We start from the raw sequence: 13,468 nt of genomic DNA on the forward strand, positions 1-13,468 counted from the left end.
GAACTCTACCAGCTTCAGTGGTCTCAGAATTTCCCTCTGCAATTCATCTTTCAGATTGTAATTTGCTCCTTTCCTACTACTAACAAGTTAATTTTCTATACTCAGGTGGAAGAGATTGTAGCTTTTCTCATCTGAAGAAATTGCATGGTATATAAAGGCAGGGACATTTCTAAAGACAGGAGAAATGTCTCATTTTGGTGACCTCAGTAACTGCTTTGTAGGACATTGCTCTTGACATGTGCTTGTTCTTTGCCAGTACTTGGAAACATCCTTTTGTGCTCCCCAAAGTTACTGTGAGTCAATACCATGTGTTTCCATAGAATTTCCAGCCATCTGGTAGCCCACTTGAGGTCCAGTTGGAGCCCAACAGTTGTTGCTGTACCCATGTGGTGTGTCAGAGAATTATAGAATGGTTCGGGTTGGAAGGGACCTCCAAAGGTCATCCAGTCCAAGTCCCTGCACTCAGCAGGAACATCCTCCACTACAGCAGCTTGCCCAGGGCCTTGTCCAGCCTGTACTTTGAGTATTTCCAGGGATGGGACCTCAGCTGCCTCTCTGGGCAACCTGTTGCAGTGTTCCAGCACCCTCGTGGTAAATTTAATCAGCCAGCAGTGGAAATTCAGTGACTGAGTCAGTCCAAAGTCTGGAATAATTGAATTTGGTCCATCCTGCCTCTGAGAATGGTTTCAAATCATTGTTGCACCCACACTGCAGTAGTATTATGTACTCCATGGCCCACATTTCCTAACTTGAGAGGCTTACCCTAGAGAGCAGTTGCCTGGGGCTAGTTCCATAGTCAATAATTAAGGGGAAGGCAGCAGGGCCATTGGAGTTACTCTTTGAAGCTGCCTTTCTCTTCCCTGCAAGGAAGGGCCACGATCAAGTCTTACTCCTAAATCAGATACTTTGGGCCAGGAAGTCAGCTAGGAGAAGTGGGAATTCAGATTTTGTTTATGGTGGTGTCAGGGTCGGCTATGTAGAAGGGCTGTCAGCAGGGACAAGCTGTGTCACATGGACCATGCTGCCGTGAGCCCCAGGCTTTGCCTCTCTGCTGCAGAGGCAGATGAAGTCAGGTCTGACTTGCTGGGGCAGGCTGCTTCTCTGCTGCTCCTTCCATTCCTGGGGTTTTGAATATTCTATTGGAAAAGATTTAGAATACCCTCAATATTCAATTTCACTAAACTAACCTTGGCTAATGGGCACATACCAATTCTGTGCCAAGCCCCAGCAAGCCTGAAGCAGACAAGTTAAACAATGATCCCAGAGGATTCCAGTCCCGCTTGGCTCCCAGCCCTCAGAACGCCCCTCTACGCTTCAGTTAAGGCTGGACTGATTCCTGACAAGTTAAAGCCTCCAGAAGCAAGGAGTGAGTGGAAACAGGGTAACAAAACTCACTTCTGAGCACAGCCCCAGACTCTGGAGGGTTTAGCATCAGCTCACAGACAGCTCTTTGTACCTGCACTGAAGAGATTATCGGCAATAAGGGCATGAAGTGGGGAGCTTTGGGTTGGGTGATTTTTTCCCCACGCTGTTACTCTTTCTAGAACACTTGCTGGAGTGCACAAAACCTACATGGTCTCGGCCAGGAAAGTTCTGGGTTTGTCAGAGATTTGGAGTTCTCTGGGAAAAAAAATCCTCATGTTCCAGTAGTGTTAAAATGACTGAGGGCGTTGGTGTCAGCATGAGCCTGTGGAGAAAGCTTCTCTTTGTGTCATTTTTACATGCATAATAACAGCTGATGCGCAGAATATTTTTAATATCAGAGTGGGAGGATATGAGAACCCCAGGTGCAGTTTCAGAGGTGCAGCTCACAAGTTTAATGGTGTTTTTAGAAGCTGAAAATTCACAGCTTTTCACCTTGGGAATGGAAGGAGATTTGGACCCCTATGAGCAGAGGGAACAAACGCATTGCACCTTCACCAGCTGAACCCCTTCTCGATTTATAGTACCTGGTAGCCTCCACCATAAACTGGAGAGCATCAATCACCCCTTCTGTCTTTAGAAAATCATGGAATCAGAGAATCACAGAACAGGTTAGGTTGGAAGGGACCTTAGAGAACTTCTACTCCAATCCCCTGCTGTGAACAGGACACCATTCACTAGACCAGGTTGGTCAAGACCTCATCCAATCTGGCCTTGAACACCCCCAGGGAGGAGGCAACCACAACCTCCTTGGGCAGCCTGTTCCAGAGCCTCAGCACTCTTGTACTCAAGAATTTCTTCCTCAGCTCCAGTCTAAGTCTGCTCTGCCTCAGCTTCAAACCATTCCCCCTCATCCTGTCTCTAGACACCCTCAAGAAAAGACTCTCTGCAGCCTTCCTCTAGGGTCCCTTCAGGTACTGGAAGGCAGCTCTGAGGTCCCCCTGGAGCCTTCTTTTCTGCAGCCTGAACAGCCTCACCTCTCCAGCCTGAGGCAAACCTTTGAGCTTGCATCAAACATTAATCAAGCATCTCATTTTTTTTGGCTAATGGTGGGACTGCTCTTTAGTCAAAACCTAGAACAGGAGAAGTTTGGGCTAGGTGGGGGGGCTTGGACTAGATGATCCTTAAAGGTCCCTTCCAACCTTTCTATGATTTTAGGGTTCTATGATTTTACAATTCTAAGGTTATTTATTTAGATGAATAGGAGTGAGAGAATTAAGTGTTTGCAGCAACTTGTGTTGGTAGGAGTGAGTGGATTCAGTGTTTGAGCAGGTCATGGTTTCCCACTCTGTAGCATCCTCTTTGTGAAGGAAGCCTGTGTCAGGGTTAGCATTAGCATGACATCTCCTGGAAAGCCTGGAGAAACCTCTGTCATTCTGCCAGTCTGCCCAGTAACTACCTCAGCAAAAGCAGCCAGGAGCTTTCATTCCTTTCAAGAGGCTGCCTCTGCTGAGGTTTATTCTTTGCTAGACCCTTTTGTTTTCAACAACGGCAAGAAGGTGGCTGGAATCCTGTCTGCTCTAACAACTCGCTGCATTTCTGTGTGCTTCATCCAATTAAAGCTGTGAGGAATGCTGCCAATACATCAACAAAAAGGCACCACAGTGATGGGAGGGTTAGTTTACAGAAATTCCTGAATTCCTTTGTCTTGACCCAATGAAAGAAAATTATTCTTGTAAGACAAGTGCATGCTGAAAGGATTAACTCTGATAAACTGACTTTTATGTTCAGATGAAAGACAGCAGAGCAATTTTTTGATCAATTCCTTAAAAAGCAGCTTTGCATTTAATTACAGATGAGCCTCTCATTTATAAGCTGGGGTGGGGGTAAAGCACCAAAACACAGAGGCTGAGCCTCCTAATGGTGGGGAAGGCACTGGAAATGGGGGGTTAAAATACATCTGTGGGGTTAAAATGCATCTGTGAGGTTAAAATACACCTTCAAGGTGAAAATATATCTGTGCTGAGCTGGATACTGCTGTGTGGAGGGGCTGTGCCCCTTTGTCTCACTCCTTCAGCCTGCTTGCTCCTACCAGCATCAATTCTCAGCTCTAGTTTAAGCCAAGGGAGTTAAAGTGGTAGAAAATGAACCTTACCGCCCCACCCCCCCCACAAAAAAAAAAAAAAAGCCTGGGACCAGCCAAGCAGCACAGCTGGGACAAGGTGTAGGGATGTGACTGTCGAGGGGAGTGTCCCTTTTGGAGTCAGCCCACGTCGTCTGTAGCATAAAAGCTCACCTACGTGGTGTCAGTCAGGATGAAATCAGGTAGCACATCATCCAAAAGGCAGCTCAGCTTAGACAGTCTCCTTTGAAAAGCTCCCAGAAAGGTGTTCTTTGGAGTATATGTGTGTCAGTGAAATGTAGAATCAGAGAAGGGCTTTGGGTGGAAAAGATCTTGAAGATCATCAGATCCAGCCATTATCTAACTACCAAATCTGATGTTAAATCATGCCCAGCAGCACCACATCTCTACCTCTTTTCAGCACCTCCAGGGATAGGGATTCAACCACCTCCCTGGGCAGCCTGTTCCAGTGGCTGAGAACCCTTTCAGGGAAGAAGTTTCTTCTAATGTCCAACCTAAACCTCCCTTGCCATTTCCTCTCAGCCTTCTTCAAGGCAGCTGCAAAGAGCATTGAGATCTCCCATCAGCCTCCTCTTCTCCAGGCTAAACATCCCCAGCTCCCTCAGCCGCTCATCCCCAGCCCTGTTTTCCAGACCCTTCCCCAGCTTTGTTGCCCTTCTCTGGACTTGCTCCAAGCCCTCAATGTCCTTCTTTTAGTGAGGGGCCCACAACTGCACCCAGGATTTGAGGTGTGGCCTCACTAGTGCTGAGTACAGGGGCACAATCACTTCCCTGGTTCTGCTTGACGCACTATCCCTGATCCAAGCCAGGATGCTGTTGGTCTTGGCCTCCTGGGCACACTGCTGGCTCCTATATAACGGCTATGAGGGGTAATACAGATAGGGAATAGAGGATGTGGCTGTGGAATGTGACTGTCACACATTCATGGCACAAAACAGGCATAGCGGAAGTTGCACCAGAAACAGGGGATCCATGGCCCAAAATATTAGTGGCACAAAGTCTGTACTTGCTTTCCTGCAGGTTCTGACATGCTTTGCTGAGCTGGGATCATGGAGAACAGCCTCTGGCCATGTGTCAGAGCATCAGTTCAATCTACATAAATCAATACCATGTCAGCACTTCTCTAGATTAAATTACACAGCTGGAAGTTTGCAGACTGATTTTTGCCATCAGGAGCCTAAGAAAAGAAGCAACTTCTGTAAGCTTTAATCTCACCTTGGGCCCTGGATATTATAATTATTTGCTAAGCAATTGTAATTCCAAAATGTATAAAATCTGTAGAAGAGGCTGAGGGGAGACCTCATTGCTCTCTACAGCTCCTAGAAAGGAGGTTGCAGTGAGGTGGGGGGGGGACGACTCTTCTCCCTACTATCAGGTGATAAAAGCAGAGGAAATGGCCTGAAATTGTGTAAGCATTGGAGATTAGGAAAAAATCCTTTATGGATTGGTATGGCCAGGGACTGGAACAGGCTGCCCAGGGAGGTGGCAGAGTCCCCATCTCTGGAGGTGTTCAAGAAACCTGTGGCCATGGCACTGGGGGGGACATGGCCGTGGTGGTGCTGAGGTGATGGTTGGACTGGATGGTTTGAGGGCTTTTCCAACCCAAACAATTCTCTGATGAATGCTGTCCTTTGGAAACTGCTCCCAGGCAGCAAGACAGTGGATTTTCTAGAGCTGCAAAAGGCAGGGCAAGCCATGACACCTGCTCAGTGGCACACGGGAGCTTTTATTTGTACATTCAAGTCCTGCTAGCACGATGGAAGCAGAAAAAGAACCAAACAACCAAACATATTTTGTGTGCCTCTAATTTGTCTACAAAGACAGAAAGAGTGTAGAGCTCCTAACACAACACCCTGCTACTGCAAAGTGCAAAGATTTGAGACCCAGGAGGTTTAAACAGGAGGAGAGCTTAATTTGGGGGAAAATTGGTTGTATTAGTGCTGATCCTGGGTGATCTGTGGGCAAACTGCATGTCATTGCATCTGCAGCTGAGATAATCAATTCCCAGATAATGAGAGAATTGGCTTTAATTTGTTAAAGGCAGAGGCAATACCAGGGCAGTGCAAGTTGATCCCATTTGCTTTGCAAATGACTGCTTGATTGCAAGACATGGGAAGCAACCTGCAGTGTGGAGCTGTGCTTCCAGACAGCAGAGCAATTCAGCAGCACAGAATCCCAGACTGGTTTGGGTGGGAAGGGAGCTTTAATGTCATCTACTGCAACTCCCCTGTGCTGAGCAGGGACATCCCCAGCTAGGGCAGCTTGCTCAGAGCCCCAGACAACCTGACCTGCCATGGTTCCAGGGCTGGGGCTCCTACTACCTTTCTGGGCATCTTGAGACACGGTCTCAGCACCCTCAGTGTCAAACATTTCTTCCTTCTCACCAGTCTGAATCTCCCTCTGAGTTCAAACCATCCTCCCTTGTCCTGCCACAACAGGCCCTGCTCAAAAGTCTGTCCCCAGCTTTCTGATTGAGCTTTCTAAATACTGGAAGGGCACAGGGATGTCGTCACCAGTGCCAAGAACGGAGGCAAAATCACTTCCCTGCTCCTGCTGGCCATGCTGTTGCTGATCCAGACGAGGATCAGTTGCAGCTGCCCGGTTGCAGGTGGATCCCACGGCTGGATCCCAGAGCTGGCAGCTTTGGCACCTCGTTGCCGCTCCACTAAACTTTTTTGTTTCTCAATCAGAAGCAAATTAAGGCAGGCAGCTGCAGAATCATCAATAGGTTAAATTCATTAGCTGTTCTCTCTGTGAAATAAACAGGAAAATGAAGCTCTCCTCTGTCTTAATTAGTTCTTATAAAAGTTGGCAGGGAAACAAAGACATCTGTACACTCCTTTATTTCTGTAAGAGACTTGCCCGAAAGAGAAACCTCAGACACGGCATTTCCTTTGCTTTTTTTTTCTTCCCCTCCTCTGCTTAACGCTCTCAGTCAAAGGCTAACCCAGCAGCCTCCCTCCCAGGGCAGCAGAAAGGTGGCTTGGCTCGGTCTCCTCGGCGCAGATCAGGGCATGTTCCGGGCAGCCTGCACAAGCAGTTTGCCCAGCGCTGGGCCACGCTCCACATCCAGCGTCTCCCACACAGGCAATTCCCCGGCAGCAGCAGCCGGAGCCTGGCGCTGTGGTTCCGCAGTCATCACCGCTGGCTCTGGGCCATGCCACATCACCCAGCAGTACAAATTTGATCTGCAGCAGGTGTGGGCACACGATGAGGTTCTTTGTCAAATTAGCAGAGCACTTGGTGAGGCTTTGATGCCGCCTGGCTGCTTTTATCTGGGCTGCAGAGCAGCACATGGGGCTGGAAACCACAGAGGCTGAGAGCTGTGAGGGCAGCCCCTGCCTGCTCCTGCACTCACAGAACGGCTTGGGTTGGAAGGGACCTTAAAGATCATCCACTCCCAGCCCCCTGCGTGGCAGGGACATCTCCCACCAGCCCAGGTTGCTCAAGGCCTCATCCACCTCATCAAGGCTTTGAACACCTCCAAGGAGGTTGTGGATCACAGAAGCACAGAATCAAAGATCACATTCTGTGCTTCTGTGATCCACCTCCCTGGGCAACCTGTTCCAGCACCTCCCCACCCTCACTCTCAATAATTTCTTCCTAAACTCCAGTCTCAGTCTACCTTCCTTAAGCTTCAGACCCTTCCCTCTGGTCCTGTAGCAGTCATCTTGCTGGAACAACATTAACCTGTCAAAGTTTGGTGTGAGGGTGACCAGATGAAGGCTGACTGCTCATTTGAGCTCCAGACCTTGGAGTTTGCTACTTTTTCCCAATACTGCAGTTGTGGAAGGATATTGAACCCCTCCCCAACAGCTATTTCTCTAGAGGAATTCTATGTGAAGAGCAATCAAAGGTCACAACATGTTCAGAGTCCCAGTCTCTGGATGTTCTCTTATGAGTGCTCTATGTCTTGCAGAGATGGAGTTGCAGATGGGTTCCCAGATGGAATAACCTTCCTTCCAATGCAGTCACATCTCTTTAAACAGGGATGCAATGCTACCAGATTATTTAAATCAGTTCTGTTACTACTTTTTGAAGCAGCAGTGGCAGTAACTCTTCTTTGACAGAGAAATGTGGCAGTCTGATTTCTTCCTGGGGTATTGTTGGGTTTGAGATCTCAAAAGGCTTTGAAGAAGGACCTTAAACCAATTCTCTCTTCTTTAGAAGGTTGTGTGGGTATCTAGCAGACAGGGCACTAGACATCCAGGAGCATGGGAAGCAGAACTGGCAAAAAGAAATGCCATGAGGATCATTTTGGGATGTAGCTGCCCCAGGTGCACTCATTGCTTCTTAACAAAACTCAATCCCTGTGCCTGACTGCATCTTGGCAGAAAAATTATTTTCCACTTGCTCAGTCTTCTGCCCTTTGATCCCAACATCCTTGAGAATGTTCTCACCAGCTTTTGGGCAGAACAAGGCACAGGAATTCGCAAGAGCTGTAATTTCTCTAGAGAAGGGTTGGGGAAAGGAAGCAGGACCACCTAGAGCCAATTGACCAGGGCCATGTTCAGGCAGCTTTTGAAGATCTCCAAGGATGACAACTCCACAGCCTCCCTGAGCAACCTGTGCCAGTGCTCGGTGAAAAAGTGTTTCCTGCTGTTCAGAGGGAACCTCCTCTGTTTCTGTGTATGCCCATTTCCTCTGCTCCTGTCCCTGGGCACCACTGGCTAGAGCCTGTCTCTGTCCTCTTTGCACCCCTCCTTCAGCTATTTGCCCACATCAGTGAGATCCCTGGAACCTCCTCTTCTACAGGCTGAACAGTCCCAGCTCAGTCAGCTTTTTCTCCTAAGGGAGATGCTCCAGCCTCTTTATCATCCTTCTGGACCCTTTGCTGGACTCCCTCCAGTATGTCCATGTCCCTCTTGAACTGGCTGGGGACCTGATCTGGACCCAGCACTCCAGGCATAGCCTCACCAGTGCTGGGTGGAGGGCAGGATCACTTCCCTTAGCCTGCATGATGTACTGAAGCATTGAGCAAAATTAGAGCTTTTCTTTCCTTGGCAGAAGGAGTCAGAAGCTGTAGGTTCTCCAAGAAGGTCCAACCACTTGTACCTCCCCCATGTTTTAACAATATCAGGGTTAACACTGCCAGATTCACACCTTAAGAAAACAACTTGTCTCACAGAGACTGTCCTTCAAAAACTGCCTTGCCTTGGAAGCTGGAAAGCAACAGCCCTGTTGGGCAGTGGTGCCAGGCCTCTCAGCTCCAGGCTTTTAGTTCCTGAACTTGCTGTGAGCCAGGAAAAGGAAGGGCCAGAGTGACTCACAGTTCTGCAGCCCTTAGCTCTGGAGGCTCTGAAGCACCAAGCCCAGACCTCCTGCTCTCTCTGGGCCACGTTTCACACTTTGTGCAGGCTGAGAGGCAGCTTTGCATTTCCAGACATGTTCTGATTTGTCTGCTTGGAAATGTGTGCAGCATACACATAAGATGGGAAGTGTCGGTAAGACTTTAGGGGCCTAAGGTCCTTCAGGACCAGGGCTGCCTGCAGGTTTTGTGCTGCCTGCCGCAGCAGGTGTGGTGTGCCACGAGGTGTGACAACAGAAACGCTGAGTGGCCAGGCATAGGAAGGAAGGGTTTAGTGCTCCAGGTGGTAGAGCTGATCTGGTGGGAGATGTGACAGTTCATGCGAGCTGGAGTCTCCTCAGGATTCAGTCACAGGAATCCCCAAAGGGAAAAAAACAATAGCTGGGGCTGCAGAGACCGAGAGAGTTTCCTTCAGACAAGAAGTGCTTGTAGAAGCAGCACAGGACCCAGAGCAGTGTTCCCTCGCCACACGAGAGGGAGCTGTGTGCCCACGGAACTGCAGGTCTGGCTCTGTGTCAGGACTGCACAGCGCAGGTTTCCCTTCACAGAGGATCTGAGTCACCTCTAAGTGATTTTACTTTCTTCCTTCTGTACTTCCCCCCTCCATTAATTTCTTCTTACCATTCAAAGGGGTTTGGTTTTCTTTTGCAAGAATGCTGAGTTTCAGAGATTGAGATCAAGCTCACTGAGTGATCTGCCTCGTTGTGTTCATGCAGCACTGAGGCTGCTGAGGGGACTATGAAGCTGCTGAGGGGACTGATGTCTATGACAAGGAGATACTGAGGGACCTGAGGCTGTTTAGCCTGGAGCAGAGCAGACTGACAGGGGATCTTCTCAATGCTCACCAATATCAGTGTTGATTTTCTTCTTCCTTGCTTGACAGCTGTCAAATGTCACCCCCAGTACTGTGTCCAGCTTTGAGCCTCACCACACCGGAAAGGCACCAATGAAATGAAGCAGGCTCAGTGCAGGACCACCAAAAAGCTCAGGGGATGGAGGGATTTTTCTCTGAGGAGGATCTGAAGACATTGGGCTTGCCCAGCTTAGAGAGAACAAGAATCAGATGGCTTTGGCATGACCTTCCAACTGGTAGGGAGCACCATTTGTCTGGTGCTTCAGCAAAGCAGAGTGAAAGAGAATCAAGGGAAGTGGCAGTGGGATAAGCTCTTTTTGGTCCTGAGGAGAGCCTAGCAGCAGAAGTTGATGCCTAAGCTGCTTTTGGAGCCTCTCTGTTTATGTGTTTGCATGACTTGAAGGGCTACAGGGTCAGGAGGGGACCTGGAGGAACTTCTTCTGTTGATCCTGTTCCAGAAGAGAGTAAACCTAAGCCCCAGCTGGTCTCAAAGAAGTGAACTCTGGAGCAAGACAGTTGTATCCAGAAGCATATTTAATACTTTTGAGGGGGAAGAAAGCAAGCTCTAGATCACACCAAGAGTAAAGCACTGAAACCCAGCCAACAAGCTAGAGCTGTGTCACATATCAGCTTTTAGGCTTATGAATGTTTTATTCCTTCTTTCACAGATCTTCCTCCGAGATAACCAACTGGCTGCAGGACAACCAAACAAAAGAAGTAATCAGACTCCACTGACCTGCTTGCCCTCAGTTGTGAAGGATGAAAAGCAGCAGCAGCTTTCTGTGGAACAGGGCTTCTGGCAGCTCTGGCTTCTTTCCTCTGGGATTCTCTTGGCATAAAGACATCAAGGTCTTGAGCTGATAATGCTGTGAGGCCACACGTAGCAGGCTGTGCTGTGTCCCGTGAAGCAGGTAGGTTATTTGAATCCTTCGGCCTTGCTTTTCAGCACAAACCCAAATGAGTCGTGGGCAGTGCAGGGTGGGGGGAAAGGGCAAATTGTTAAACCTCTGTATTCAATAGTTCACCCTGGAGAGCCTTCCTCTTAGGAGTTGGATTTGAATTGCCTTTGGATAGATGTTATTGCCATTCAGGGGAGGAAATAATACTTTCTTGACTCTGTTCCACTGGAACAAAAATACAGAGCCTAAACCCAGGATCTTATGGAACTTCTGCCACCAGGAATGTATCTACCACTAAAGCTGTAACTGTTGCATCTCCCTTAATCAGGAGAGCATAGCTTTTGCTAGCAAAGTGTCATCTCACTGCACCCTTGGTATTTTACTGGCCTGCTTTACCTGAGGAAGAAGCAATGGTGAGTAGCCAGACCATCAAGGTGATTAGTGAACAGGCTGCTGGGTTTTAATTTCCACAGCTGACCAGGTTACTAACATGATTTTATGAGAGAGGGCAAACTGCAGGGCTGTTTAGCTTTGCAAAATAAAATCCCCCATCCCTTTCACTTTGCTTTGTGCCTCAGGGTTGCCACGTGGCTGATCAGCATTAGTTAACAGAAGTTTGAAATTATCATAGGTTCATAGAATTGTTTGGGTGGGAGCAGCCCTCCAAGACCATCCAGTCCAACCACCAACCCAACACTTCCATGGCCATCAAACCATGGCCCCAGGTGCCATGGCCACATATTTCTTGAACACCTCCAGGGATGGGGACTCCAGCACCTCTCTGGGGAACCTATTCCAACCTCCCCAGTGCTGTATATCTGTGCCTTCACATGGTTGAGAACCATTATCTTGTGCATCAGCAGGCTGGATGTGCCTGGCATCATCTCAGTGTGGTCAGGATAGATCCCAGTATGCCATTCAGTAAGCTCTTCATCAACAAATATCATTGCAGCTGCTGCTGTCAGGATGCTCCGATATGATTTTACGCTTAACTTGAAAACAGGAGGTCAGTTAGGTTGCTTGGTGCTTACTCATAAGGAAAAGGGAATATCTTTTTTCAGCAAGATCACAAGGCCCTTAAGTGTGTGTTAGAGAATTAAAACAGGGTAAATATGAATCAACTTAGGTCTTTTAGTGATTCAGATTCTATGTGCCAGACTTGCTCAGTGCATTCTATTTCTGCATGTGCTTAATGGCATTTGATTTGCTTTTTGGTGCAAAAGAGCTTAGCAGTGTTACCTGGCAGGTTCTGACCCAAAACGTGAGCTGGTAAATAATGTATGGCTGGGTATGAGATAGGGTTTCTAGCTCAGCAATGAGAAGAGTGAAACAGCAGCGTGTGGAGTCCCATCTAACAGAAGAGCTCCTTAGGAATGTTTCTGACGGCTGTGGCTGCAGCTCAGCTTCAGGCTCTTCCTGTGATCGTGTCTCAACGTTTGGAGAAGGCTGCAACACACAAAGAAGTAAAGAGGTTGTGGTGAGAGTTTTGTTGTGGCAAGTCTCCCATCAAAGAGCTGCAGCTTTCTCTTAGGAGCGATAGGGATCTCTGCCGCTGCTTTAAATGGTGGTTTGCAGGAGTTCCTTCGCACCAGCACCTGTGAAGTGCAAGGGGGTAGCAGAGCTGCCTCAGTGGAGAGTCGCTTGTTGGTCTGCTTTGCTTCTGTGCCAAAAGCAGGAATGGCCAGTAAGCCTCAAGTGGATGAGATCACAGAGTCATAGAATCATTGAGATGTTTCAGCTGGGGAAGACCTTTAAGATCATCAAGTCCAGCCATTAGCTAGCTACCAGGTCTGGAGGGAAACCATGTCCCTCAGCACCACATCTGTGCCTTTGAGACACCTCCAGGGGTAGGGATGCAACCACCTCCCTGGACAGCCTGTGCCAGTCTTTGAGAACCCCTTCAGGGAAGAAGGTTCTTCTAATATCCAACCTAAACCTCTCCTGGGGCAACTTGAAGCTTTTCCTTCTTGTCCTGTCACTTGCTGCTAGGAAAAAGAGACCAACCCTTATCTCCTTTCAGGGAGCTGTAGAGAGCCAGAAGGTCTCCCATCAGCCTCCTTCTGTCCAGGCTGAACAACTCCAGCTCCCTTAGCCACTAACACACCGAGTGCTGCAAGTGACACAAGAGCTTCAGTTCTCTGGGGTTTGCTTTTCCATTTTCTCAGACAGTTGTAAAATACCTTAAAGGGTAGAGACAAACTTAAGGGGGTACAGCAAGTTTCACTTTCTTGTCTTTTTAACCTTTTACTCCCTCATTAAAATCTGTTAGTATGAAGGAACATTCTGCATGCACACTTTAGTCCCTGCTGTTCTAACCCCTGTTCTCCCCTGGCAGCTTTGGTGATGCACTGCTGACATGGCTGAGCAAAGGCAGCGTGCTTTGTCCACGTCAGGACAAGCCTTGTATGAAATCCTGGCTGTAGAGAAAGGAGCAACACATGATGAGATTAAGAAGTCCTACAGGTAGGTAAATTCTGCTTTGCCACGTGCCTAAAAGCATTGCTGTGTCTGCCAAGCCTTCTGATGCCTGTGCTGCAGACATTCATTGTTACAGTTACTCTTTTTGCACCATGAGCCTGAGAGGAGTCTGAAGTGATGCAGAGTGAATCAATTTATTTAACCCCACAACCAGGCAGTGTGATCCCTCTAAAAGGTTCTAATCTTGCTGAATGAGAGGCCAAACTGTTAGGATAAAATAACACAGGTTAGGCCTGAGAAGGGAAGACCAAGTACTGTAGCCACTTGTGCTATCATCTCTTCTGCTGAGAAAGCCAAAGCAGAAAACTGTTAAAATCACAAAACTGTGGAATCGTTTCAGTTGGAAAAGGCCTCTAAGACCACTGAGTTCAACCATAATAACAAGGCAAGAACTACAGCAAGAGGCATAAGGAGTTCAATCAGTT

At 48.1% G+C, this 13,468-nt stretch overlaps 1 protein-coding gene across 6 annotated transcripts in view; it reads left to right on the forward strand.

The window, feature by feature from the left end:
- The window catches only part of DNAJC5B (DnaJ heat shock protein family (Hsp40) member C5 beta), a 35,240-nt gene that overhangs the window by 1,834 nt on the left and 19,938 nt on the right, over window positions 1–13,468 (forward strand). For all 6 annotated transcript variants that reach the window (XM_064170639.1, XM_064170637.1, XM_064170640.1 and 3 more), the window contains 2 exons: window positions 10,335–10,577; window positions 12,901–13,028. In XM_064170639.1, coding sequence (XP_064026709.1) covers window positions 12,922–13,028 — 107 coding nt within the window. In that variant the 5' untranslated portion in view covers window positions 10,335–10,577; window positions 12,901–12,921. The remainder of the gene's footprint in view (window positions 1–10,334; window positions 10,578–12,900; window positions 13,029–13,468) is intronic.

Source organism: Pogoniulus pusillus, chromosome 34, assembly GCF_015220805.1.
Source record: "Pogoniulus pusillus isolate bPogPus1 chromosome 34, bPogPus1.pri, whole genome shotgun sequence".
In the NCBI taxonomy this organism is placed as follows: domain Eukaryota; kingdom Metazoa; phylum Chordata; class Aves; order Piciformes; family Lybiidae; genus Pogoniulus; species Pogoniulus pusillus.